At 51.2% G+C, this 22,392-nt stretch overlaps 7 protein-coding genes and 1 non-coding gene across 8 annotated transcripts; 3 read left to right on the forward strand and 5 right to left on the reverse strand.

Moving 5' to 3' along the window:
* The first annotated feature begins 879 nt into the window (after positions 1–879).
* Positions 880–952, forward strand: BKA67DRAFT_t120. Its single transcript has one exon. It is a non-coding gene; the product is annotated as a tRNA-Lys (tRNA).
* Positions 953–1,659: 707 nt separating this feature from the next.
* BKA67DRAFT_572693 (pyridoxal phosphate-dependent transferase) lies at positions 1,660–4,201 on the reverse strand. Its single transcript, XM_046103305.1, has 4 exons — positions 3,638–4,201; positions 3,303–3,581; positions 3,197–3,241; positions 1,660–3,140 (listed from the first exon to the last, which is right to left on the reverse strand). Exons 1-4 carry the CDS (start codon positions 3,731–3,733, stop codon positions 1,995–1,997), a joined length of 1,566 nt encoding a protein of 521 aa, XP_045956299.1. The 5' UTR covers positions 3,734–4,201; the 3' UTR covers positions 1,660–1,994.
* A 267-nt stretch (positions 4,202–4,468) lies between these two features.
* On the reverse strand, positions 4,469–5,820 carry BKA67DRAFT_344491 (uncharacterized protein). The gene is made up of 2 exons (XM_046096325.1): positions 5,428–5,820; positions 4,469–5,274 (listed from the first exon to the last, which is right to left on the reverse strand). The coding sequence occupies exons 1-2, from the start codon at positions 5,450–5,452 to the stop codon at positions 4,625–4,627; spliced, it is 675 nt and encodes a 224-aa protein (XP_045956300.1). The 5' UTR covers positions 5,453–5,820; the 3' UTR covers positions 4,469–4,624.
* Positions 5,821–6,956: 1,136 nt separating this feature from the next.
* Positions 6,957–10,575, forward strand: BKA67DRAFT_660792 (transcriptional activator spt7; the record flags this gene model as incomplete). The annotated part of the gene is made up of 3 exons (XM_046107687.1): positions 6,957–8,097; positions 8,163–9,328; positions 9,385–10,575. 3 exons carry the CDS (start codon positions 6,957–6,959, stop codon positions 10,573–10,575), a joined length of 3,498 nt encoding a protein of 1,165 aa, XP_045956301.1.
* Positions 10,576–12,061: 1,486 nt separating this feature from the next.
* BKA67DRAFT_593663 (glycoside hydrolase family 43 protein) lies at positions 12,062–13,801 on the reverse strand (the record flags this gene model as incomplete). The annotated part of the gene is made up of 1 exon (XM_046104964.1): positions 12,062–13,801. The coding sequence occupies one exon, from the start codon at positions 13,799–13,801 to the stop codon at positions 12,062–12,064; it is 1,740 nt and encodes a 579-aa protein (XP_045956302.1).
* A 2,308-nt stretch (positions 13,802–16,109) lies between these two features.
* On the reverse strand, positions 16,110–19,220 carry BKA67DRAFT_693231 (alpha-L-fucosidase). Its single transcript, XM_046109244.1, has 4 exons — positions 18,757–19,220; positions 17,681–18,702; positions 17,496–17,627; positions 16,110–17,368 (listed from the first exon to the last, which is right to left on the reverse strand). Exons 1-4 carry the CDS (start codon positions 18,850–18,852, stop codon positions 16,240–16,242), a joined length of 2,379 nt encoding a protein of 792 aa, XP_045956303.1. The 5' UTR covers positions 18,853–19,220; the 3' UTR covers positions 16,110–16,239.
* On the forward strand, positions 19,206–21,428 carry BKA67DRAFT_572704 (uncharacterized protein). Its single transcript, XM_046103306.1, has 3 exons — positions 19,206–19,597; positions 19,656–20,415; positions 20,471–21,428. The coding sequence occupies exons 1-3, from the start codon at positions 19,473–19,475 to the stop codon at positions 21,314–21,316; spliced, it is 1,731 nt and encodes a 576-aa protein (XP_045956304.1). The 5' UTR covers positions 19,206–19,472; the 3' UTR covers positions 21,317–21,428.
* On the reverse strand, positions 21,346–22,373 carry BKA67DRAFT_572706 (glutathione S-transferase). The gene is made up of 2 exons (XM_046103307.1): positions 22,351–22,373; positions 21,346–22,299 (listed from the first exon to the last, which is right to left on the reverse strand). Exon 2 carries the CDS (start codon positions 22,104–22,106, stop codon positions 21,486–21,488), a length of 621 nt encoding a protein of 206 aa, XP_045956305.1. The 5' UTR covers positions 22,107–22,299; positions 22,351–22,373; the 3' UTR covers positions 21,346–21,485.
* Positions 22,374–22,392: the final 19 nt, after the last annotated feature.

Raw genomic sequence — 22,392 nt, forward strand, 5'->3', positions numbered from 1 at the left:
AGGCTCTCAAGTACCAAAACGAAGGACGATTCCTTCGAATATACCAATCCGCCTTCATTATCATATACATAGCTCCAACAATAATGTTGATCGCAGCTCACTGGGATCAAATCATAGTGTAAGTTGCGGTATATCATGGCCCGCCTATTTCTTCTGATCAGGATCGCACTTGGCCGAATAGAAAATTGACGATGGAAATCGGTCGACTTTGATTGGATAAAACCAAAACTATGCCTGATAGCATGCTGCAAAATCCTTCAACCAAGCGGCCTTACCAGACGCTTGTATTTTTAATGCTCAGATTTAGCCAAACAACCATATAGGACCGTCGTTATGAACCATCACTCATTCCAACTCTTCACATCCTTATTCTGTGCCAACCAAGGCAGATCTCTCTCGATTCTCCAAATCTACCAGGTATCGTGTGCGGTATGTTAGATGCCTCGGGTCGCTGCGTTTTCAGGTTTGTGTGGCGACACCTAGTCCATGTGTAACAGTGCAGAACAGACATGCGTCTTGGTGGTTTATAAGTCAACCATGTGGCAGGAGTCTGGTTATTATCGTCGAAGCATGTCTTCCAACACCGTGTACTGGACTTTTACGTTGACTTGCACTTGTGGCCCTTGAAGTTACCTTGGCTCAACCCATCAGATATCAAGTCACTGCTAGTGAAACCGAAGGTTAAAGGTTATGTTCCTTTTTATGTCTCAGGCTCTGAGACGATGTTCTCCAAGTACGCCCACTTCTGATTGGCTCCACCTTCCCGTCGTCAAGTTTTCCGCTCCACTCACACCTGAGCGACATTTTTGATTTTTCAATACTACTTATATGAATACCATTACTGAGGCAATTTTCAACAGCAAACCATCTGAAAAGATGGCCTGGTTAGCTCAATCGGTAGAGCGTGAGACTCTTAATCTCAAGGCTGCGGGTTCGACCCCCGCATCGGGCTCAATTCCCGATGCATTCTAATCATTAGAATAAATCGACCTTATTTTTGCACTTTTCTTTTTCTTTCCTTTGGCCATATATGTATGACCCAACGTGTATTATCTGTTATTAAATCAGCTTTCTCTCCGAGCAGCCTCTAGTAGCTCGGTTGGCTGGGTATTACCTTCGCCACTCGATTTCGGTAGGAGCTGTGCCTGTTCACACCATCGAAAATGTTCCAAGAAGTCATATTGGGCATATACCTTGTCGCAAGCCTCGAATGCCCATTAATCGCCCCACAGAGCCGATGATATTCTATGGCAGCTGGAATTAGAGAAGCTTCCGGTGTCGGATGCGATCAGATGAATGGCGCACCACACGTGTTTGATTTTTTAAATATAATGCTGTTGAAGAGGTTCAAAAAAGAGCCGTGCCGGTCAGTTCACTACTTGCACAAGGTGAGCAAGCGCCTGATTACGTCTCAAGCTTCGTTATGGTGGGGGTATCTTTTACAGTATACGCTGACCTAGTTTGTTCACTTTAACACGACGATCGTCTGCAGGACTAGGACATTAAGTATTATTAAATTTAATCATTAAACCATTTAATTAATTTCAAAGTTATGAGAATCATAATAAATATATTTATATTTCTAAGAAATGTTTAATATATAAGCTTAATATGACAACTCTTAATTATTACGTTAAGCTTTTACAAGATTAGTAAACATGTAATAGATGCAGTTATGCGCTAGTCTTCCTTATAGTATAACGAAGGGGGAGAATCTCTACTCCTGATCGAGGAACACCGAAAAGGACAAATCTTGCACCCCATCGCGCAACCTAGAACGGGCGTAAAAAAAACAGGAAAAGCGGGTGTTTGTTTATAAGCCAGCCAGGGCTTCCGAACGACACTGGGGACGTGCCGTGCAAAGCCCCTAGGAGCCAAGCTGAACCCTTTTTAAGCTATATAAGAATTTTGGCACATATCTGTAGAGCACCATAAGTCCATTGAATAGGAAGAGAATTACACGAAATGATGGTGGAATGGTGTCCATGTGCAGTCTATACCACCACTTCTCGGCCAACCTCTTCCAACGCCTTCAGAAGCCCCTCCACGGTTCCTTCCAGTGTTTGACAGTTCACAACAACTCGGAAGAAGCTACCTTGGGGTCCTGGAGAGTAGTCGATCATAAAACCTCTCGGCACCAGCTTCTTCACCACCTCGCTCGTCCGTCTGGTATTCTCACTCTCGTCCTCCGCCAACGCGCCATCGGGGGCGTAGTAAAAGCACACCTGCAGACATGGTGGTGGGTTGCTGCTCACCAACCTGAAGTCTGGGTGTTCTTGGACCAACGTCGCAAGGTACGAAGCCATGTCAAAGGCATGATCGATCTGCTTCTCGAAGCCAGCAGCTCCGTAGTAGACCCACGCGAGGGCCAGCTTCAGCGCGTCTCCGCGGCGCCCGCACTGAAGAGTCAGGTCCGCGAGATCCCAGTACTCCTTTGTCTCCTCCTCCACGTCGTCGTCATCGTCACTGTGAAACAGATATCCAGCGGCCAGGGTGTTGGCCTTCTTGAACACACTCAAGTCGTTGGTCAACAGGAACGAGCAGGTGACGGGGACGTTGAGCATCTTGTGCGGGTTCACCGTCAGCGAGTTCGCCAGCTCCGCGCCCTCGAGCTTGTGGCGTTGCCTCGACGAGAGCACGGCGCTCCCGCCCCACGACCCGTCGATGTGCAGCCAGAGGTTGAACTCCCTGCAGATGGCCGAGATGGCCCGGAACGGGTCGTACGAGCCGAGCACGGTGGTGCCGGCTGTGGCGTTGACGTAGAGGGGGGTCTTGCCGTCGGCCTTGGAGCGCGCGACGGCCTCTCGGAGGGCGCTGGGAATTATGCAGCCTGCGTCATCCACGGGCACGGCAACGACAGCCGCTTTTCCGAGACCCAGGGTCGTCGCGGCCTTCTCGACCGAGTAGTGGCCGTGCTGGCTGGTGAAAAGGACGAAATTGTGAGCCCCGTTGCCGTTGATCTTGGTATCGGGGTATAGTGCGTTGCGGGCGATGACTAGCGAGGTCAGATTCGATGACGAACCACCTTGACATGTCACACCGCCAGCACGTGGACCAGTGAATCCGAACAACGCGGCGAATGACTTTGCAGTCTCCCGTTCAATGACCGTTAAAGCGGGAGAGACATTGTATACGTGGAGCTGCCAGGCTATTAGTCAGATTCCAATGATCTGAGCCCATCTGGAATAAAACCTACGTTCGTGTTCAAGACGGAGAGGACAAGTTCTGAGACTACGCCGACCTAAGGAAGATTGATTAATTTGTACTTCCGCGACACGATAGATACAATCCACGTAACTCACAGCATTGGTGCTCGAGTACAGTTTGTCCAAAAACCCTTGATCCCAGGTGTTGACGCTGTACTTCAGGAGACTCTGGATGGTAGCGAGCAGTCCGTCACGCCCTCGACCCTCTCGTTCCGGCAACGAAAACGCCAGTCGTTCCACCAGTGCCTTAGGGGCATAGGAGTCGACAAGTACGCTTGACTGAGATGTCACATTGCCGCCCCTGGCCCTCTCCGGCGCCGCATCATCCGCGGACTTGATGAAGGGCAGCAGCAGAGACTTGACGGCATCTACGAGCTACAGACACGTATTAGTAGCGTACGGGACTATAAGGGACGAACAGCATAAATTACATCTTCAACCTCGGCTGCCCTGGTCAGGGACGACACCGCGCCGTTATGGTGGATATGGCCATTAACACCGTTCGTACTCTTGATATCCTGGCCCATTATTTCCTCCGTCTTGGTCGGTTTGCGGTCGCCTGTTTCTTGAAGCAAGGAAAAATTACTTTACAAAATAATAGCACGAATGCAAAAGTCTACTTGTCTATGCAAAACTTCATCTCGAGGCGTCCCCGTACCCCCGAGAGGTTTATACAACAACCCCCCACATACGTGACTAATGCCGGCTTGCATAATTTTCTTAGTCCCAACGCACGTAGACTTGAAGGCCGATTTCGTCAGCGATTTAGCCCGAGCCTTTGCCGAACGGTAGGTAGGTATCTAGCTATTCGTATGCCTTAGGTTTCAACTGGTACTACGGTGTTGATTAATTGAAATTAAAATGGGAGTGTATTGTTTGCAGCCATGAAATGCTCGAAAGCAATGAGCTGTGAGTCAAAGAGTATAGGAGTAAACTCTACGCTCGGACCTCTGTACGATGCAGAGGCCATGCCTGCTTTGCGGGTATCGCGACTCGATGAAGTTAATACTACGTTGATTCTTTATAGCAACTGCCGCCATCTGCATGGAAGACTTGACATATATTTGCAGTGGAAGGTAGCCTGTTCCCGAATGTGGCCACAATAATCTCGACGAGTGAAGCTATAAGATAAGGCTGTTAAAAGCCAGGTGTTTCTGAGCTTGGTTTGAGTCCTGGCGGACCAAACCACAACGAATGGCATAAAGACCTATTTAAATATAGTTTGGCCGGCCAAGATTGCAAGGAACCATTTTCTACGTAATCCATAGCCATCATGGCGTTCATCTAATTCGTACAGGGGCTAGTAAGTCATCATTCCATTAATCATGAAGCTTAGCCCAGCCCGAACGCCGCAGAAGGTATCATTTGGGCCCGCGTAGTCCTCCGTTATCATAACAATTACAAAGACACGATTGCAGTTAGTCGACGCGCTTTTTGGCCTCGTTGATGTCGCCGATGTCTTGAGCAGCAGCAGCAGCAGCAGCAGCAGCAGGGGCGGCCTTCGGTTTGCTCGAAGAACCTCCAATATCGCCATCATCGTCGCCCTCATCCCAGGCGTCGACAGCATTCTCGTCCCAGTTATCAACCTCATCTTCCAGCGTCGTGGCCCGCTCATTACCGGCAGCGCTCATGACGCCCTCCTCTCGTTCCGCATCTTCAGGTATCACGCTGCCTTCGCCCAACTCGAGATCGTCTTCGTCTTCACCAGGCACGGCGTCATACCTTCTGCCCTTCCGCCTCCTCTCTAGCATGCGCTTGTGGTACCAACTGCACAGGCCCAGAGCTCCCAGACTCCCCACGATGTTGGCTACGATGTCATAGCTGTCAAACTCGCGGCCATTTGGTAAGAAGCCCTGAAGAAACTCGGAGCCGACACCAAGACAGACGGTGCAGACGATGGCGGTGAGATTGAGAGTGCGGCGGCGATTCGTGTCGACGATCCAGTAGAAGACGACGGTCAGCAGGAAGAAGGTCAGGACGTGCAGGAGCTTGTCGTCAATGTAGAGGCCGAGCTGCAAAGATGAGAGGCCGGCGTAGCCTGCTAGCAGGCAGAGGAGGAAAAATGTGCCTGGTAGAGGTCCTTGTTAGTCTCTCGGAACTCTCGAACCCCTCGGGTAGCATGTGGAGGGTGATACAGAACGACGAGGGGCTGCTGTGCGATACGAGGTGAAGCAACGGTAGGCGGCAATGTTTGGGGGGGGGGGGGGGGGGGTTTGCTCACCTGCGAATTGTAATCGGATGCGCATTTTGCAATGTGTGGGGGGTGTGGTTGTTGGGAAGAATATTAAGAAGTGGTGGTTATATCGGGGACATCTTCAGTGCGGAGGGTGTCGTCGTGAAGGTGACTTGTTGAAGAGTTGTCCTGTTTGCGATTTTGTGTAAGACGAGCTGGAGAGCTGCTCCCAACCAGCCGAAGCTCCAGCATGAGAGAGCTCCACCTTTTGATTTGGGCGAGCCTTTGACATGCAGCCTGGCAACTGGAGTTGCGCGCACTGGATGTAACTACCAAGTGACGTTTAGCATGCCTGGACCCGCGTGGCTGGGGGGAGTAAAGTGACTTCAGAGCTGGAGGTGCTGCCTTGAAAGCATCCCACAGTGGGGTGATGGCCTAAACGCGCTATCCTGGTCAGGGCGCCCAAGGCTGTGTTGTGGTGGCCTGTAAGGAATAACTAATCTGTGCGGCACCTGTACCTATATCCCGGAAAAGCCTCGGATACAGGACATACCCGTGGTTGGATACTGCGATGTCACCCAGTACTAAATACCGTGAGGCGTGAGGGGTGCCAGACGAGTCGGACAGACAGACTGTCACATCCTACTCGAAATTCATTTGCTTCTTGTCGATACCTGACGACGGGGATCGGCATCACAACCCGGTGGAGGACTTGGAGGCTCTGCCTTTTTGCGCCAAACCTCAATGTGGGGTTAGGGCGCCAAGACCAGGATTCTCGATCAAGAGAGAGTGACCTGGACAGGAGAGCTCCTAGAGGGTGTAAACCGCTCGAAACACGTCCTCCTTGTCTTTGCCTGTGCAGACAATGAAACGTGTGTAGAGCAGCCACATGTGTGTTGTAGTGATATGTAGGACCAACATGGGACAATGAAAACACGTGATTGACTCTTTCATGGTCAGACTAAGTTAGCCTCGAGGTTCCAGGAAGAAGGAGAAGGGGGGACGACGGGGGGGGGAGGGCCACTTGCGGAGAGGAGGTACACGCATCGGAACAAGGCAATGCTGCTGATTGAAGGCCTCAATGGCGACTGCAAATTGCGCAAAACAGCGTAACGGCTGCTCTGACGGCTGAATGGAAAATTGTAACGCGCAGTTGCTTATACAAGAGCATGTTGCCTCAGTAATCTGACATGGCGCCTGCCTCGCTCAAGTACACGGGGGCAGCCAAACGCAAATGCAAATGTACTTTGTAAATGCAAATGCGAATGCGGTCATCGCGGAGAGAGCAAAACTCACTTGTACCCTTTTCGGCCTCTCCCAAGTTAACCACATCCATCAACGACACGCGAATTGACCAACCTGGAAATCATCGCGACAGCAGCAGCAACATCACTCCCTCGACCAAACTCGGTTTTCCCATCTATTTCAATGACGCTCTTTTTACCAATACTATTTTAGGTGCAGAAAACGCCCTTTTGCCTGCGCGATAGAGACCTGGCGTTTTTGCTTGGTTTTCCCGCATGGCGACCGCAGGCCTGCCTACCCCATAATACGCGAAGGACCATCTTTTGTCCATCATGAACGGCAATCAACAATGGACGCCTTCATCGGGACCCCAAGTCAATGGCAACAGACCTTTCCACTTTCCCGATGATGGCCCAAGACGTACCCAAACACCCATCGACAATTCCCAATCTCAATCCCAATCCCAGTCCCAGTCTCACTCCCAGAACTCGATGCCTGAGGCATCCACATCTGATAGCACCGACGATGACCGTCAACGCGCCTTCTTTGCCGACCTCTTTCGCAAGACCGAAGCAAACATCGCGCACATATTTGGAGACGACGGATCCTACAATTACCCCGGCATACACTCCCTCCGCCGCCCCGTCGCCCTCGCCGCACCCCTGCTACCTCCAACCACCGACCATGCGCCCGTCGAGGAGCGCCCACTCAAGCGCGTAAAGCGTGTCATCGACGAAGATGATTATGGCGACGATGATGATGACGAAGAAGAAGATGATGAAGAAGACGACGACAGTCAAGGTGCCACGCAGCTCAACTCTAAAGCTGCTCAAGCCCACAAGGGTTTATTATCCCCCTCCAAATCCGGCAGTTCTCCTGGACACTCCGTTACCACTCCCGAAAAACAAGCCGACAAGTCCAAAGAAGACCTGTCACAAGGTTCGCAAGCATCTCAAGACCGCAACAAGTCATCTGAAGATGCGCGCAAAAAGTTGGAGGAGGACCGCGTCGCCACCGAGCAGGCTGTCAAGCGCAGCTTCCACACCGTGTTCTATACCCTCGAGAACGATCGCACAGCTATGCTCGAACAACAGCAGTTAGAAGAGTCCGAAAAGCTGCTCCAGGCTGAGATGGACAAGAACAATAATGGCCAGTCCAATACTGGCGCGACCGGCGAGAATCATGGTTCTCTCAGTAGCGCAAATCTTGGCGCTTCAAGTCTCACGCTCAAGCATCTCATTGCCCGAATCGACATGAAGCGCGATATGGTCCGCGCCTCGGATGCTGAACTGCGCCATCTTATGAACGAAGTCAGAAAGAACCGAAGCAAGTGGGCTAGCGAGGAGAATGTCAATCAGGAAGAATTATACGAGGCAGTGGAAAAAGTCCTGACAGAACTTAAGGCGCATACCGAATATTCGACCCCTTTCTTACAGAAGGTCAACAAGAGGGATGCGCCTGACTACTACAATCGTAAGCAAAGTCGTGAATTATTTCTTCCCCTTTTACCTGTCTTCATGTTCGCTTACGATTACCAGTCATCAAAACCCCCATGGATCTGGGTACCATGACAAAGAAGCTGAAGTCTACCCAGTACAAGTCCAAGGCGGATTTTGTGGGAGATCTAAATCTGATTTGGGACAACTGCCTCAGATACAACCAAGACATGAATCACCCGTTACGCAGAATGGCCAACGGCATGCGCAGGGAAGCTGAGAAACTGATCCCGCTAATCCCTGATCTGGTCATCCGACCACGTGCTGAAGTGGAAGCCGAAGAACGCCGTAAGCTGAACGGCGGAGAGGACGACAATGGCGATGATTCCGACGATGAACCCATCATGTCGTCGCGTGGGCGCAATACCACAGGAGCGAAAGGCGCCAGCAAATCTCGGAAAGCTCCATCAGATCAGAAGGAAGAAACGCCAAATGTAGATCAGAAACCCGTCTTGCAACTAAATGGTTTGCTTGCGAAAGCCCACCGCGAAGGGTCTGAGTTGGACGGAAGTAATGGCTTCGCAACACCGCCCGTAGGAGGCTCCATAACTCCAGGCGGTGTGAACGGTATATCAGGTGTTGGCAGCAACGGAGATGCCATGGACATCGACGGCCCGTCGCTGAATGGCATGGCCCTCAACCAGGCCCTCAACGAAGCTCAAGAACAAATATTCGAGGATGAGGAGTACAAGATCTACAAACAACTTACTAAAAAGGACCGCGCTCGAATTGCCATGCGCCGCAACCAGCTATTCAATGGCAGGAGACTGAATGTCGAGGAGCCTGCTCTCCTCCGCACCAAAGCTGGTATGCGCAACTACCTACGTCATCAGCAGCAGGCAGAAGCTTTGGGTGCAGTCAGTCCTACAGCAGAGTCGTCATCGGCAGCTGCCAAGGATGCTTCAAAGGCAACAGAAACATTGGCAGAAGGGATGGAAGAGGAGGAAGTGGACACTCTCGCTCCTGCTTATTACGAGCCGCAAAGTTTGGTACCGGACATTCTCCCGAACTTGCGGTGGTCAGAGGATGGCGACGGACAAGTCATCAATCATCATGAGGACTATTTGAAGACTCTTCCCAGTGGTTTTTACACCGCTCCCAAAGGTGCACTCTCCGAGAGGCTCGACGCCAACTTGCGACAAATGCAGGAAACGAGAAAGGTCTGCTCTAAAATCGCCGTGGTGAAGCAAATGCAAATACAGGCCCAGGTATGTGACATATCAAATGCTATTGAATTATGTGTTGACAAATTTTTTTTTTCCAGGTCTACACAAATCAGTTTCCCAAGTACGAGCCCGAGCCCTTCACGGAGCAGGACATCGAGCCCCATGTCATCTGCAGTGCCGACAACTTAGTCATGGACCCTACCGTCAACAGAGCTGCCCTGCAAAGATCCGTTGCCAAATTGTTTTATCACGCCGGCTTCGAAGAAATGCAGCCTTCTGCGATGGAAGCCATTACAGATGTCGCTGCCGACTATTTTCACAAGCTAGTGAAGACCTTCACGACCTACGCCGAGGCTGACGGGGTTGATCCGACTCCAACATACGCTCAACGTGGAGCTCATGTGCAACCCCGGTTCACCGATGAGGAGGTTCTACTCCATACCTTGCATGAAAACGGATTCAGCATTGAAGATCTTGATTCGTACGCCAAGGATGAGGTAGATAGGCTGGGCAACAAACTTGGAGTGATGCACGATCGTATGAAGAACCACCTAGCAGAACTTCTTCGGCCTGCCCTCAACGAAGGCATCACGGACGGAGGTGCATCATCATTTAATGAAGGCAGTGAGCAGTTCGTAAGTGGCGACTTCGCCGACGAGCTTGGCGAGGATTACTTCGGATTCAAGGATTTGGGTCTTGCAGGGGAGCTCGGAGGCATGTTGTCTGTCCCTCTACATCTACTGCACTCTAGGGTACGAACGACCTACGCAAGCCAAAACACCACGTCAGGTCCTGTCGATGTGCTGTTGTTCGACGAGCTTTCGCCTCCCGATCCCGTTACCAAAGACAACATCCAGAACGAGATTGGTCTGGCCAAAAATTTCTTCCTCGCCAAGTTACACGCCAATGGCGACCAACCTTTGGTGGAAGACCTCGACTTACCGATTAAACAACAGCGTCCCCGCCCACGTCTCGGCGCAACTGGCAAAATCGTAGGCGCCCAAAAGAGGCCACCAAAGGAGCAGAACGCGATTAACAAGAGAAAGAAGAAGATGGAAGCTGCTGCGGCAGCAGCAGCTGAGAAAGGCAGTACGGTAAACGGAAGCCCCGAAAAGAGCAGAGATAAGAAGTTGCCTGCGAAAGCTGGTGCTCTTCCCAATGGCGCTCCCAACTCTGGGTCTGTAGCTACTGAAATGCCCCATGGTGAGGGCATGCAAAGCCAGGGCAGTCATGGCCAGACGGACAAGACCGGTACCGGTATGATGAGCCCCGAGAGTAACGAGTCCTAGAAGGGCGAGCGTGCTACTTCGGTTGGTTCAGAAGGCTCACAATCCATGAACACCTCGTCTTCGCCGTAGCCCAGCGGATTGGGGGAGATTGCAGAGCAACCAGTGCCGGGAAGATACTATCCTGTCTCAGTCAGTGACTACATAATACAGCATTTTGTTTCATCGATTTTTCTACCGGAAGTCATTGTGCGAAACGACGCACAGGGGTCTACATCCATCGAAACAAATATACAGCAACAGTCGAATGATGAGACTGGATCAAGGAGGCTGCTGACAGAAGTTAGACTTGCTGAGTTTGCAAGTATGTTGAAGCCCCTTGACGAAAACAACAAGGAAAGCACAGCCGACAGATCAGAGATACTTGATGACAAGGTATCAGAACATCAAATGCCTCGTGATGGTGATGGTGCTGCAACTCAACAAACACCAAACAACGCACAATGTAAATACTGTGGCCGAACATCCAAAGGCAAGAGACATCTCGGTCAGCACTTTGAAAGTATTACCATGGCCAACAAAGCCCAAGCACCAGACAACAAACACAACATTGAGGAAACCCAGCAAATCATTTCTACCATCAATTTTAGGGCCACTAAATGGTCACAAGATGAGGAACGGACCCTACTCGACGGCATGAAGATACGAGGACTGGGCTATTTGGAGATGCACAGTAAAGCCAACGGAAGGAAGCCCACAGCCTGTGAAAAGCGCTAGAAGAAGCTGACACGACAAAACCAGATCAACGCGTCTTGAAATCAGGCATATTTCTTTTTCTTCCACTAGCGATGATACCCGGAGATAGGGTCAATTTGTTCTTTTGAGACTGGTGGTCTTAGATGGTCGCCTCATTCTGCACTGCTTTAGAAAGCTACTATTTAAATAATCATGACATTTGAGCTGGGTTGGTTAAGTAGCTTACACGTGGTTTTGGGTGGTTCCGACGCACTATGACTAGGAAATACATGGATGATCCATGAATTATTTTCGGTGTCTTCTCGTGCTGATCGGAGGTCCTTCTGACGGATCGGCCTAACGAAAGGAATTTGATACTGGACGTGTAAAACGGGTGTATGCGATAGATACCCCCCTTGAAGATTTCGAGCTAGCAACAAGAATAAAGACCATTGATATCATATTATTTTGTTCCGTGTTTCGCAATCATACTTTGCAAGGTGGCTTTTGATTTCGTTTTCCCAAACATCAGGCTGTGTGTATTTCCAGGCTTGTTTATTCGAGCTTGGAGAACGAAATACTGTTGACGGAAACACTATCCCGTCTACTAAGGGCTTGACGATGCAGACACTGGCTATTTTCACTGATTTGTTATCCCTCTTGAATCCAGCCTCCATATTGGCATGCAGGCATTTGTCAACTTATCAGGCAAAATAAAGAGTTTGATTATCTTGCTAGCTATATTTCCGCTAAAAGAATAATATAAAGACATTCGATTACGTTCCCATCCTCGGCAAGCCAATCAACCCCAAGGTCATCGGTTGATGTGTACACTCGGCACGAATTCAGTAGCAGAGACCTGCTGCGCAATGCCGGTGTACCGCCATTTCGACACATGGGCGTCACCACCAGCCGGACAACCGAGCCCCTCGCCCGCGCCGTTGCACGTCGCGTACGCACCAACCAGGCTGCCCACGAACGACCCGTTGCCGCCGCTGACGAGCTCCGCCGACGCCGTGCCCAGCACCACCTGCGCGTTGGGGTCCGCCGCGGGGTGCGCCGAGAAACGGTAGTGCGTCTGGTTCGCGGTCTGGATCTGCAGGGTGATGGCCTGGCCCGTCGGCCAGGCCGAGGGCACGGGGACCACCACGGGTGGCGGAGGGGTGCCGGCCACGGGCGGGTTTGCCCTGAACGGTGCCTCGGCGCGCAGCCGGAGGCTGAGCGCAGACGTGCCGCCCGGCTCGGATTCTAGCAGGACGAGGCCCAGGTCGATGTGGTTCAGCTGTGTCAGGAAGACGGTGACGCCCGCCTCCTGCTCGCCCGCCTGCGGCGCGAAGACGAGGTCGACGCTGAAGCTGAATAGAGTGTCTGTCTGCCGCCGCGCGATGAAGGCGAGGCCGTCTTGGCCGGTGAGTTCGGACGTGCCGGTCAGGTTTCCGCGGCTGGGCACGATCTGCAGACCCTCTTCCGTGATCGTAAACGCCCCGTCGCGTGGAACACGCCAGTAGACTAGGTTGCGTGGGATGGTGGTGCCGTTGGCGAAGTCGTACACATCTGGATCCGAGTTCCAAGGCCCATCGCCCGGCACGTCGAGGGAGGTGGATGGAAGAGGCCAGCCGCTCATGACGCCCCGGACCGGCTCCAAGATGGGCCACTCTTCTTCTTTCCATGTGACTGGATACAACACCGCCTCGCGACCCATGGGGTAGGTCTCCCACTCAGGTCCCGACCTCGTCGCCAGCGCGACACCCCACCAATTTCCCTCGTCGTCCTGGAACAGATCCCCGTGTCCGACGGTTTGGAAGTACTCGTTTGTACCCCGATTGGTCAGAATGGGATTGTCTTCATACGCTTCATATGGACCTGAGACGTTCTTTGATCGCGCGATGGTGATCGAGTGGTTAGTCTCCGTGCCGCCTTCTGCAATCAAGAGGTAATAGTATCCATCCTTCTTATACAAGTGAGGGCCCTCCGGCCAGACTCCACCGGTACCGTTCCAGATACTGAGGGGCGTATCTGGGGTCAGTTCCCCAGTCTCCAAATCAACGCTCTGCTGCACGATGCCCTGCTGCGTCAGATACACGGTGCCATCGTCGTCCCAGAACAGATCCGGGTCGATGCGGGTCGTCTTGAAAGTCACGGGGTCGCTCCAGGCAGCGTCATCAAAAGGGTCCGACGTCTTGAAGATGACGCCGAGGTTGGTGCCGTCGGCCGTGCCGCCAAGATACGTACAGATGACGTGGAAGACGCCCGCATGGTACCGCAGCGTCGCCGCGTACATGCCGACCTGCTGCCCGGTGCTGTTGCGCGAGGCGCCCGGGATCTGTGAGTCACGGTTCCATGCGTGCGAGATGTGCCTCCAGTCGATCAGGTCCGCGGACGCGTAGATGGGCAGCCCGGGGAAGGAGATGAAGGTCGAGGTCACGCAGAAGAAGGTGCCGTTGACGTGCGTGCATGACGGGTCCGAGTGCCACCCCGGGAGGATCGGGTTGTAGTAGGTTGAGTTGGGGGACTGGGCGAACGCGCATAGTCCTCCAGCTCCTGCAAGGAGCATGGAGAGGCAGTTGGCAACTTTCATGCTGAAGCCGATATCTTGCGTGTCGCGATTAGACGGCACAGACTTGATTATCGTGCAGAGGTCATGTTTCTTGTGTCACTCGGGGAGGAGACTATAGAGGACCGCCACATTTTATAGTTCGTGGCGTTGAGCAACGGATCTGCAGATCGACGTATGGAGTTCTCCCCCGCAGAATCGGGTTCTTCGGGTGCGGGGGCCGATATACATTGTAAGTCAGAGTATGCATAGACCAAGTATGGTTAATTTATGGATAAATTGGTGTTGCATGTGTAGTGGATTAGAGTATGTACCCCTCAATGATTCGATTGGGGAAACCATGGCGTTTTGCCCGATGACGTTACTAGACTGTACGAAAGACTGATCCAGGAACCTACAATTGGTGCGCAATTCTGTATAGTCTTGGCATTTGCTCTTTTGGTGAGATTGTGCAATCCTCCAATGATATATTACCACACTTGGCCTGGCTGCGTGATCCAAGCATTAAATGTATGATGTTCGCGGACTGCCAATCGATGTCAACGTTTGTACCTAAACAAAACATGTCATAGGATGTGGCAAGTTGGATTACTAGCACATATAAAAACAAATAAATAAGAGAGGTACCGGAGGAACCGTCAATCATAAAGTCAGCGAGATCCTCCTTCTGGGAAGCGCACAGCTCCAACGTGTCAATATTTCGGCTGCTGCATCTGATTGCGTTCAAAGGCAATACTTGAAAATTGAACTTGGATTCTCGAATAAGCGTCGTGAGTCGCTGAAGGTCCGGCTGAGAAAATTCGTGGACAAAGACAATTAATCGCAATTAGCAACAGCCATGTGTTCAATATTTATATGGACTGCTCTGCGAGCCCAGGGACCATCGGAATGCTGATTGTCCGAGAACTTGGGCCCCGAACGTACTGTCATCAGTTGCAATGTGTTTATGTTGGATCTCCTGGATTCGCAACGTTTCAAAGTTGCACGATCATGATAAGAAGCTTCAGAAAGTCAGCAAAGCTTCGGGTGAAAACGGGCATTAGCGACTTCACAAAAAACCTTTATATATCCTTCAACGTACTTGATCAATTTAAGAAGCTTTTGCAACATTTCAGCACGTTCACCGTTGTATTCGTCAAGCGCATCGACGAACAGTAAGCATCGATAACTATCAAAAGAACCAGATTGGTGAGCGATTTTATTGAGACCGTCTTCGACATCACCGGAAGTGACTTATATACTTGGATTTTTCTTGCAGTCCTGCCATAGCAATAAAAAAGCAATCGGGCCGAGCTCCGTTGCTTATGAGATTACGTGTTGTCGCATATTGGCAAATGAATTTCATTATAGTAGGACTACTTGTGGAACCTTCACAACGACTTCGTCGGACATCTTAAGAATTTCTGTGCGGGCTTCAGGACAGGACTATTTAAGTGAGGTGAGTTGAGTTGATTGGGACGCGCAAGATATTTGTATTATATTGTAGTGCGCCCACGCACTGTTCTTTTCATTGGCCCAGCTTTACGAATTCGTCCAGTTTCGCCGCTGTTCCGGTCTGGTAATCTGTCAGCTGACAGATTTACGCGCCCAGTTTGAGACCTATTACCTTGCCATACGGGCTATTTGAGTTTCAAATAACGCATCACTACGTATACTAGCCAAAGACAACTGGAAACCCATTTGACAATCCTACGCTTTTTGTTGCCCTTCCAATCCATCAGATTTTGCTAGTTCAAGACGGCGAAGAGCTAGGTTGTAGAGTTGTTCAATAGTAATTCGAAGAGTCTGGACCTATTGAGAGAGGAGGGTCATCACGAGTATAACGGCCTCATCTGCATTCACAATAAGACGTCCCGTAAGTCAAGTATAGAATGACATACAGGCTTGGAGTTGATTGGTAGAAATGTCTAGTTAGTTCGCCCGGCTTGCCTACCTGTCACTCTCCCTGATTGGACCCTGCAGTAAAACCTGCAACTTCAGCTTGAATGATCGCGATTTGTCGCGCGCGGGTTCAAAGGGTACTTTGATAGTCTGGTAATTTGTGCTATCGGACAAGAGCAGTCCTTCTAACGAATAAATTGTAGCTAGATTTTGCCTGATTATTGGAAAAAAAAAAAAAACCCCCCCCCAATCTCAACCCTAGTGCTGCCCAAATTGGCTTGATATGATGCTTGGGGCTCTTAGCTCAACCTTTATCTCCTACGCCGTTTCGAGCAGAGCCTGCGAATACAATGGACGAAGCACACTTCTTCAAACACACATTCATGCTAGATCAGACTGAATGAGCATCAACACTAGAGTGCATAGGGTCTATGGAGGGATTTGCTCAAGGTTCTCTTGCAATCATACAGGCAGATGCTATATTGGGCTATACTGTAGTCACTCACGATAAACTATGACCTTATGATCAACAGATAATTCGGGCTGAATTATGTTTCCTATTTATAGCAAACCTTGAAGACCCAGCAGAACTCTTCTTTCGATAAAAGATCATCGGAGACAGTAATGGATAGCTGTAAATCACTACCACGCCCAGAAACCTCCCAGGCCAATGACTCGCCTCCAGCCACTGAGAGGAGACTCACGTCGTCGCCGGTTATGACTGGTACCGGTGCCGCCACAACGATTTTCCCGTCCAACATGCTGGGCTTTTCGAGGAACAGAATATAGAAGGCATCATCTGTCTGCGTGAAGCGAACGTCAGGGCCACCAGAAATCTCGCTCTGGATGAACCAGTAAGTTGTGTTGAAGATGGCCTCTTCGTGAGCATGAATCCACGTGCCAGCTTCGCGTAGGTTGTCGATCTCCGCCTGAACAATGCTGCCATCAGCTCGGGGTCCAATATCGAGGAGCAGATTTCCGTTTTTGGAAACCATATCGACCAGAGTGTACACAATGGTGCTGGCATTCATGATCGCACTGTCGGGCGTCGCTCGATTGTAGCCATAACTATAGGGGTCCATCCCTTGGTTGGATTCCCACTTTCGGTGTTGCGCGGACGAGAAAGTCTGGTACTCAGGAGTGTCAAAGTCCGCGGCAGCCGCTATACCACATCGCGAGTTGATGGCTACTTGGCGGTCTTGACCCCGAGCCTTGTTCCACCAAGCAGCTGCGAAGTCAGCTGTCCCGTTTGCGGCACCGCAATCGCACCACATGATATCGGTACCGTAATCATAAGCCAAGGCCTCCATTTGAGGGACCATTATATCAGTGATGAAATCATCGACGGGAACTCGACCAGTGTATGGCTCATCTTCCCCGGTATATGGGTTCTTGGCCAAAATGCCCGGCCAGGAAACGGCGGATGACGTATTGAACTGATCGAATCCATATGGTCCGAAGTCGGGATTGAACCACTCGGGCAAAGAGAAGTATGTGCCTCGTTTCAATCCCGGTTGATACGTTTCTGCGGCCTCGAAAAGCTCAGCAAGCAGATCGCGCTGCGGACCGTAATGAATTGCTGAACGGTTTGTGGTGTTACCTGTGTCAAACAAAGCAAATCCGTCGTGGTGCTTTGTAGTAATGACAAAATATTTAGCACCAGCTTCAGCGAAGAGATCAACCCATCTGTTGTCCAAGTTAGCTTATCAAAAGTGATATGGGAATAGTCGCGATGATGTTATGAGACATTAAAGTGCAATACTAGGAGACCCTAGAATGGTGCAATAACATCGGGCATCAGGTAGTTACTTACGCCTTAGGATCGAAGCTGGATGCATTGAAGTCAGGGAACGTGTCATCGTAAGACCATTGAGATCCATAAGTCTGCAGCCGGTAGTCGTAGAAATCGGACCTATCAGCTTGGGGATGATGAGTTGAATACCACCTAGTGGAGACTGTAAGCTACTGAGCATTCACCTCGAAGTGAGTTAAACATACCAAAACCATTCGGCATAGCTCTCATACGGAGACGAGTTGCCCCAACCAGTGACCGAGTACGGGCCCCAATGGATAAAAATGCCGAACTTGGCGTCATCAAACCATTCGGGGCTCTCATGTTTAGACAGGACGTCAAGTTCTGATGTCCATGTAAGAAGCCCAAAGTCAAGGCCATCTACGGTCACTGTTGAGGAATTGATTCCATCATCAAGCACAACATTAGCTGAAATAGTCTGGTTCGGAGAACCTTCCACACCAACCGTCACGGTCTTCTGGTCCCCAGGACACAAGCGTTTCAAGTTTCCTTGAATAGTTGTGTGGACACCCTGACCGTCAATCGACAAGCTCAATCCATTGCCAGAAACGCAGTTAGAACCGGCATTGTTGATGGTGACTTCGACAGCCTGGACACCAGCCTCCAGCCACTTTTGCGTTGGGCGGACCGACTGCACCTCAATAGAAGAGCCTTGCCAGAGACTAATGGCAAAAACATGAAGTCTCCCTTCAGTGGCGTTTGTAGTAACTGGTAGAGTAATGGAGCTTAGCTGCTTCCCTGCGGGGATAGATGCTGCGCGTTCAAAGATGTGTGTGGTATTGTAGTTGATGTCGTCCGCTGTAAAACGGCTTGGAAAGATGACCTCGCCACGGTTGATAGTCAAAAAGCTGAACCAATTCAGGCTCCTCAGCTCAAATAGCGAAGTACTATTGTCGGTGTATGTGAACGTAACGTTTGCGCTCACGCTTGCAGATTCCAGGTCCCCGGCAACAAGGAAGGAAGCCGAGAAGTACGAGCCGGCTGGTACATTGATGAATTCGCCGTTACAAATGAGATTGTCCGAGGCGCCAGGTCCCGTGTAGCCAGGGAACGAGTAGAGTATACCGGTTTCAGTAGACTCGTACTGTGTAGTGTCAAAGTCAGGTGAAGGATAAGACTCGTTCAAAGCATTGAAATCCGCTTCTCCGGGGTACGTGCCAAATGCTTTGTTATTGAAGAACCGAGTCAAATCAAGTGCAACTGAGCTCTACAACCAGTGTTAGTATCATTCCCAATCTTAGCACAATTGTGAAGAACTTACTGACGCCGATGGGGTAGCCGAGCATGAATATGCTTCCGCAGCTCTCGCCAGAAGCAACAGGGTGGCAGCGGACTTCATCGCTTCTCTCCTCCTCATGAGACTGAGAGTTCCCTGAATATGTTAAGAAAGGTCCTGCAACGGTCCATGGGTGGTACTGTCCCCAATGCACCACACCGAGGCGATGGGTGTTATACCACCGGCCTGAGGGTCCGAAGGTGACCTCAATCGCCCCTCAAATACCAAAGGTAACGTTCGAGGAGCGACCGACCAGGGACTTAACCCACAATTCATACTACTGAGGTTCGGAAATCAGGTTCGGGGCAGTCGGCAGCGTTGCGGCATCAGGGACCTTATCTACCGAAGCTCCGCATCTATCCCCGCTCTTCTCCAAAAGCACCATTACTCTTGACCCTTCTGGGATTGAGGTCGGTCGATCTGCAAACTTAGCACTGCAAAGCAACCCTGATAAGCTGTCGTGTAATTTGTTACGTATGCGTTTTTAGTTACCCAGGTAAACGGGTCGGGGTAGTTCGTGCAAGCGAGAGCAACGTGACACTCGATAGCATGATGTTGCTATAGTCGGCATGACCCCACAATTTGCAGAGGTGGCGGGAGGCGCTAGCCCTTGTTGACACCGTTATGATATAGGACATATAGAGTCAACTGCCAGTAAGCCGAATAGCTCGTTGCTGAGTAGACACTCTGAATCTTGCAAGATGAAGCTTCCATCTTCGTTGTCGTCTTGGGCGTGGGTGGTCTCGTTGCGTTGGGGTCTCGCCGAGGCACAATTCAATAACCCTGAAGGAGTAGATATATGGTGTGGCAAAGCATACCGTCCGGCGTGAGTCTTCTCTCCCGAAAATGTTTTTCAAGTATAACCATAACTAAGCCTACTCCAGGAATGCCTCGTTCAACCCTGGCGGATGGTTCGAGGAACCGCCAAAGTCAGACGTTCCTCTGCTAAATCTTCGGGTAAAGCCACGAATGAGCATATATCTTGAGACAGATGATGAAGCAAGTCTCCTGATCACCACAGCAGTCTCGGATCAAATAGGACAGCCGCTTCCTGCCAATTACACGGGAACATATGCATACGATTCCGAGAACTTGAGCGTCGATATCATCTATGATGGCGCGGCTATTGGCACAGCAGTGCTTAGTGTCGGCTCAGTTGATGTAGAAGTTCCAATCAAATTGGACCAGTTCACTTCTGGCCTTGACGGGCTCAATATCAGCATTCGGGCGACTCTCGGCAAAGCGTACACTTACGAGGCATCAACAGAAATATTTAAGCTGCCGCTGCCCGAGAACTACGGCAGCGTGTCGCGTCTTGACAACCTGTACGGAGGCCTTTGGGTGCAGAGGGAAGATGAGGTCTGGCGGCACATCTTCCCCTACACGTACTATGTCCAATGGAGTCTTTACTGGGATGCCAACATCACAACCTTGGATGATTTTGCGGCTCTCGGGTACAATGTCATTCATATAGTACCCACCGGAACGCTTGGCGATAAGCCGTTTCCATGGGATCAGTTCGAGCCATACCTTGACCGTGCGGACGAGCTCGGTCTGTATCTGCAATATGACGTGATCTGGGATTATGCCAATCTGACAGGCATGATTGAGCAAGTGGAACGCATACGAAATCATAGATCGCTAGTAAGTGCCCCGTGTATCATATGAATATGCATCACCATGATCTTACGTGGAACAGCTCGTTTGGTACCAATCAGACGAACCAGACGGCAAGTCCAACCCGATCAACTCGACGGGAATCGCCTACCAGAAGATCCGTGAGCTCGACCCCTACCACCCGGCATCCCTGGCGCTCAACTGCTACGACTTCTACTACACCGACTATGCCAGCGGCGCCGACATCATCACGCCCGACGTGTACCCCATCTCCACCAACACGTCCTACTCCACCGTGTACGACACGGTATGCAACGCCACGTACGGGTGCTGCGGCTGCGACGACTGCGACGGCACCTTCGAGGACATCGCGGAGCGCCTCGACGAGTTCCGCCGCCGCGACGAGCTGATCGGCTGGTCCAAGTCGCAGTGGTTCGCGCCGCAGGCCTTCGGGAACGAGACGTTCTGGACCCGGTACCCCACGGCGGCGGAGGAGGTGGTCATGACGCTCCTCGCCGTCAACCACGGGGCGAAAGGCATCGTGATGTGGGACTACCCGACGACGGCGGAGATATTGAACGTCACGAATCACTTGGCGGGTGTGCTTACCAGTGACACGATTGCTGACTTTCTTCTCGGCGCACCTCTGACACAGACTCTGCCTGTGGCTGGCGGCAGTCGGATTGATGCGGCGGCATGGGTGAACAAAGGTGCAGGACAGGCCCTGGTCAGTATCGTGAACATGAATTATGGTGATGTTGGGGCCGCGATTGAGGTCAGTGCCCCGGATGGCACCTCTTTCTCTTCAGTTGCGGAGACGCTCTGGGGAGATATACAGTGGGACATTGAGAGCGGATCAGTATCTAGTGATATGGGGATGCTGGGCTTACAAGTGTCTGTATTGCTGATGAACATGACTGCGACTTAGAAGTAGGAATGCACTGAACATATCACAAATTGGGAACAACCTCTTTATTGATCTTGTGGGGCTCTACAATATCTGATACCATCTCGTACACTCAGGAAATATCATGTCAAAGGGCAAGTCCTTCACTGTAGGCGTAAAGCGGATTTCGCAACAGCACGACAGAAGATTTCTACGGCACGCCTCGCCCCTCCCTGGTAGCCTTTGCCAACTCGCTTTGTGCTTCATCATCCGCATACCTCTTGTATATGGGCAGATAATGTTCCGTCTCACTCGTGGTCGCTTTAACACTCCCACGGGCTTCCAGAGCCTTAACCCACTTTCGCCATCGCACCCAAGCCTTCTCATCATCGCCACCCTTGCCCTCTTCCGGAATGCGTAATCCCCCCTTGAAGTGGTCGAACACCCAGTGCCTGACCGCCCAGGGAATCAATACTAGATCCACAGTAGAGAGCTCAGATCCCATGAAATACGGACCCTCAGGATGCATGTCCCGGGTGAACTCGAGAAGCTTGGCGCGGTACTCGGCGCGCAGCTTGTCGAGCTTTTCTTCGCCGTCCGCCGAGGACGAGGGCTGGAACTGCAGCAGCCAGTGGAAGGCGGGGATGATGCGGGAAGTCACGAAATCCGTCCAGATGCGCGAGCGGGCTAGCTGATACGGATCTTTGGGCCTCAGGGGTTTGTGGTCTGGATATGCATCCTCGAGGTATTCGAGGAGGACATTACTTTCATAGAGGGCTTTGCCGGGGGCAACTTCCAAAGTAGGGATTAGGCCGCGCGGGTTGGAGCGCATGAGAGAATCGGGCTTATGGTAAGGATTCACTGTCGTAATTGGTCATGGGTAAAGCCAAATTGTCAAGCGAATTCAACTCACCTTCGACATATTGGTAAGGAATACCCTTCTCCTCTAGAGCCAGCCAGGCGCGCTGTACAAACGGGCAAAACCAGCCTGCGTAGAGTTTCAAAGGCTGCTCTGCTTGATGTTTCTGATGGGCGATTAGCAGTGTAAGTGCGGTGTCGAGGACAGGTACATTTACATCGACCGTTTCTTTAGCTAGACCTGTCGCGACAGGGTGGAG

Source organism: Truncatella angustata, assembly GCF_020726525.1.
Source record: "Truncatella angustata strain MPI-SDFR-AT-0073 chromosome Unknown BKA67scaffold_6, whole genome shotgun sequence".
In the NCBI taxonomy this organism is placed as follows: domain Eukaryota; kingdom Fungi; phylum Ascomycota; class Sordariomycetes; order Amphisphaeriales; family Sporocadaceae; genus Truncatella; species Truncatella angustata.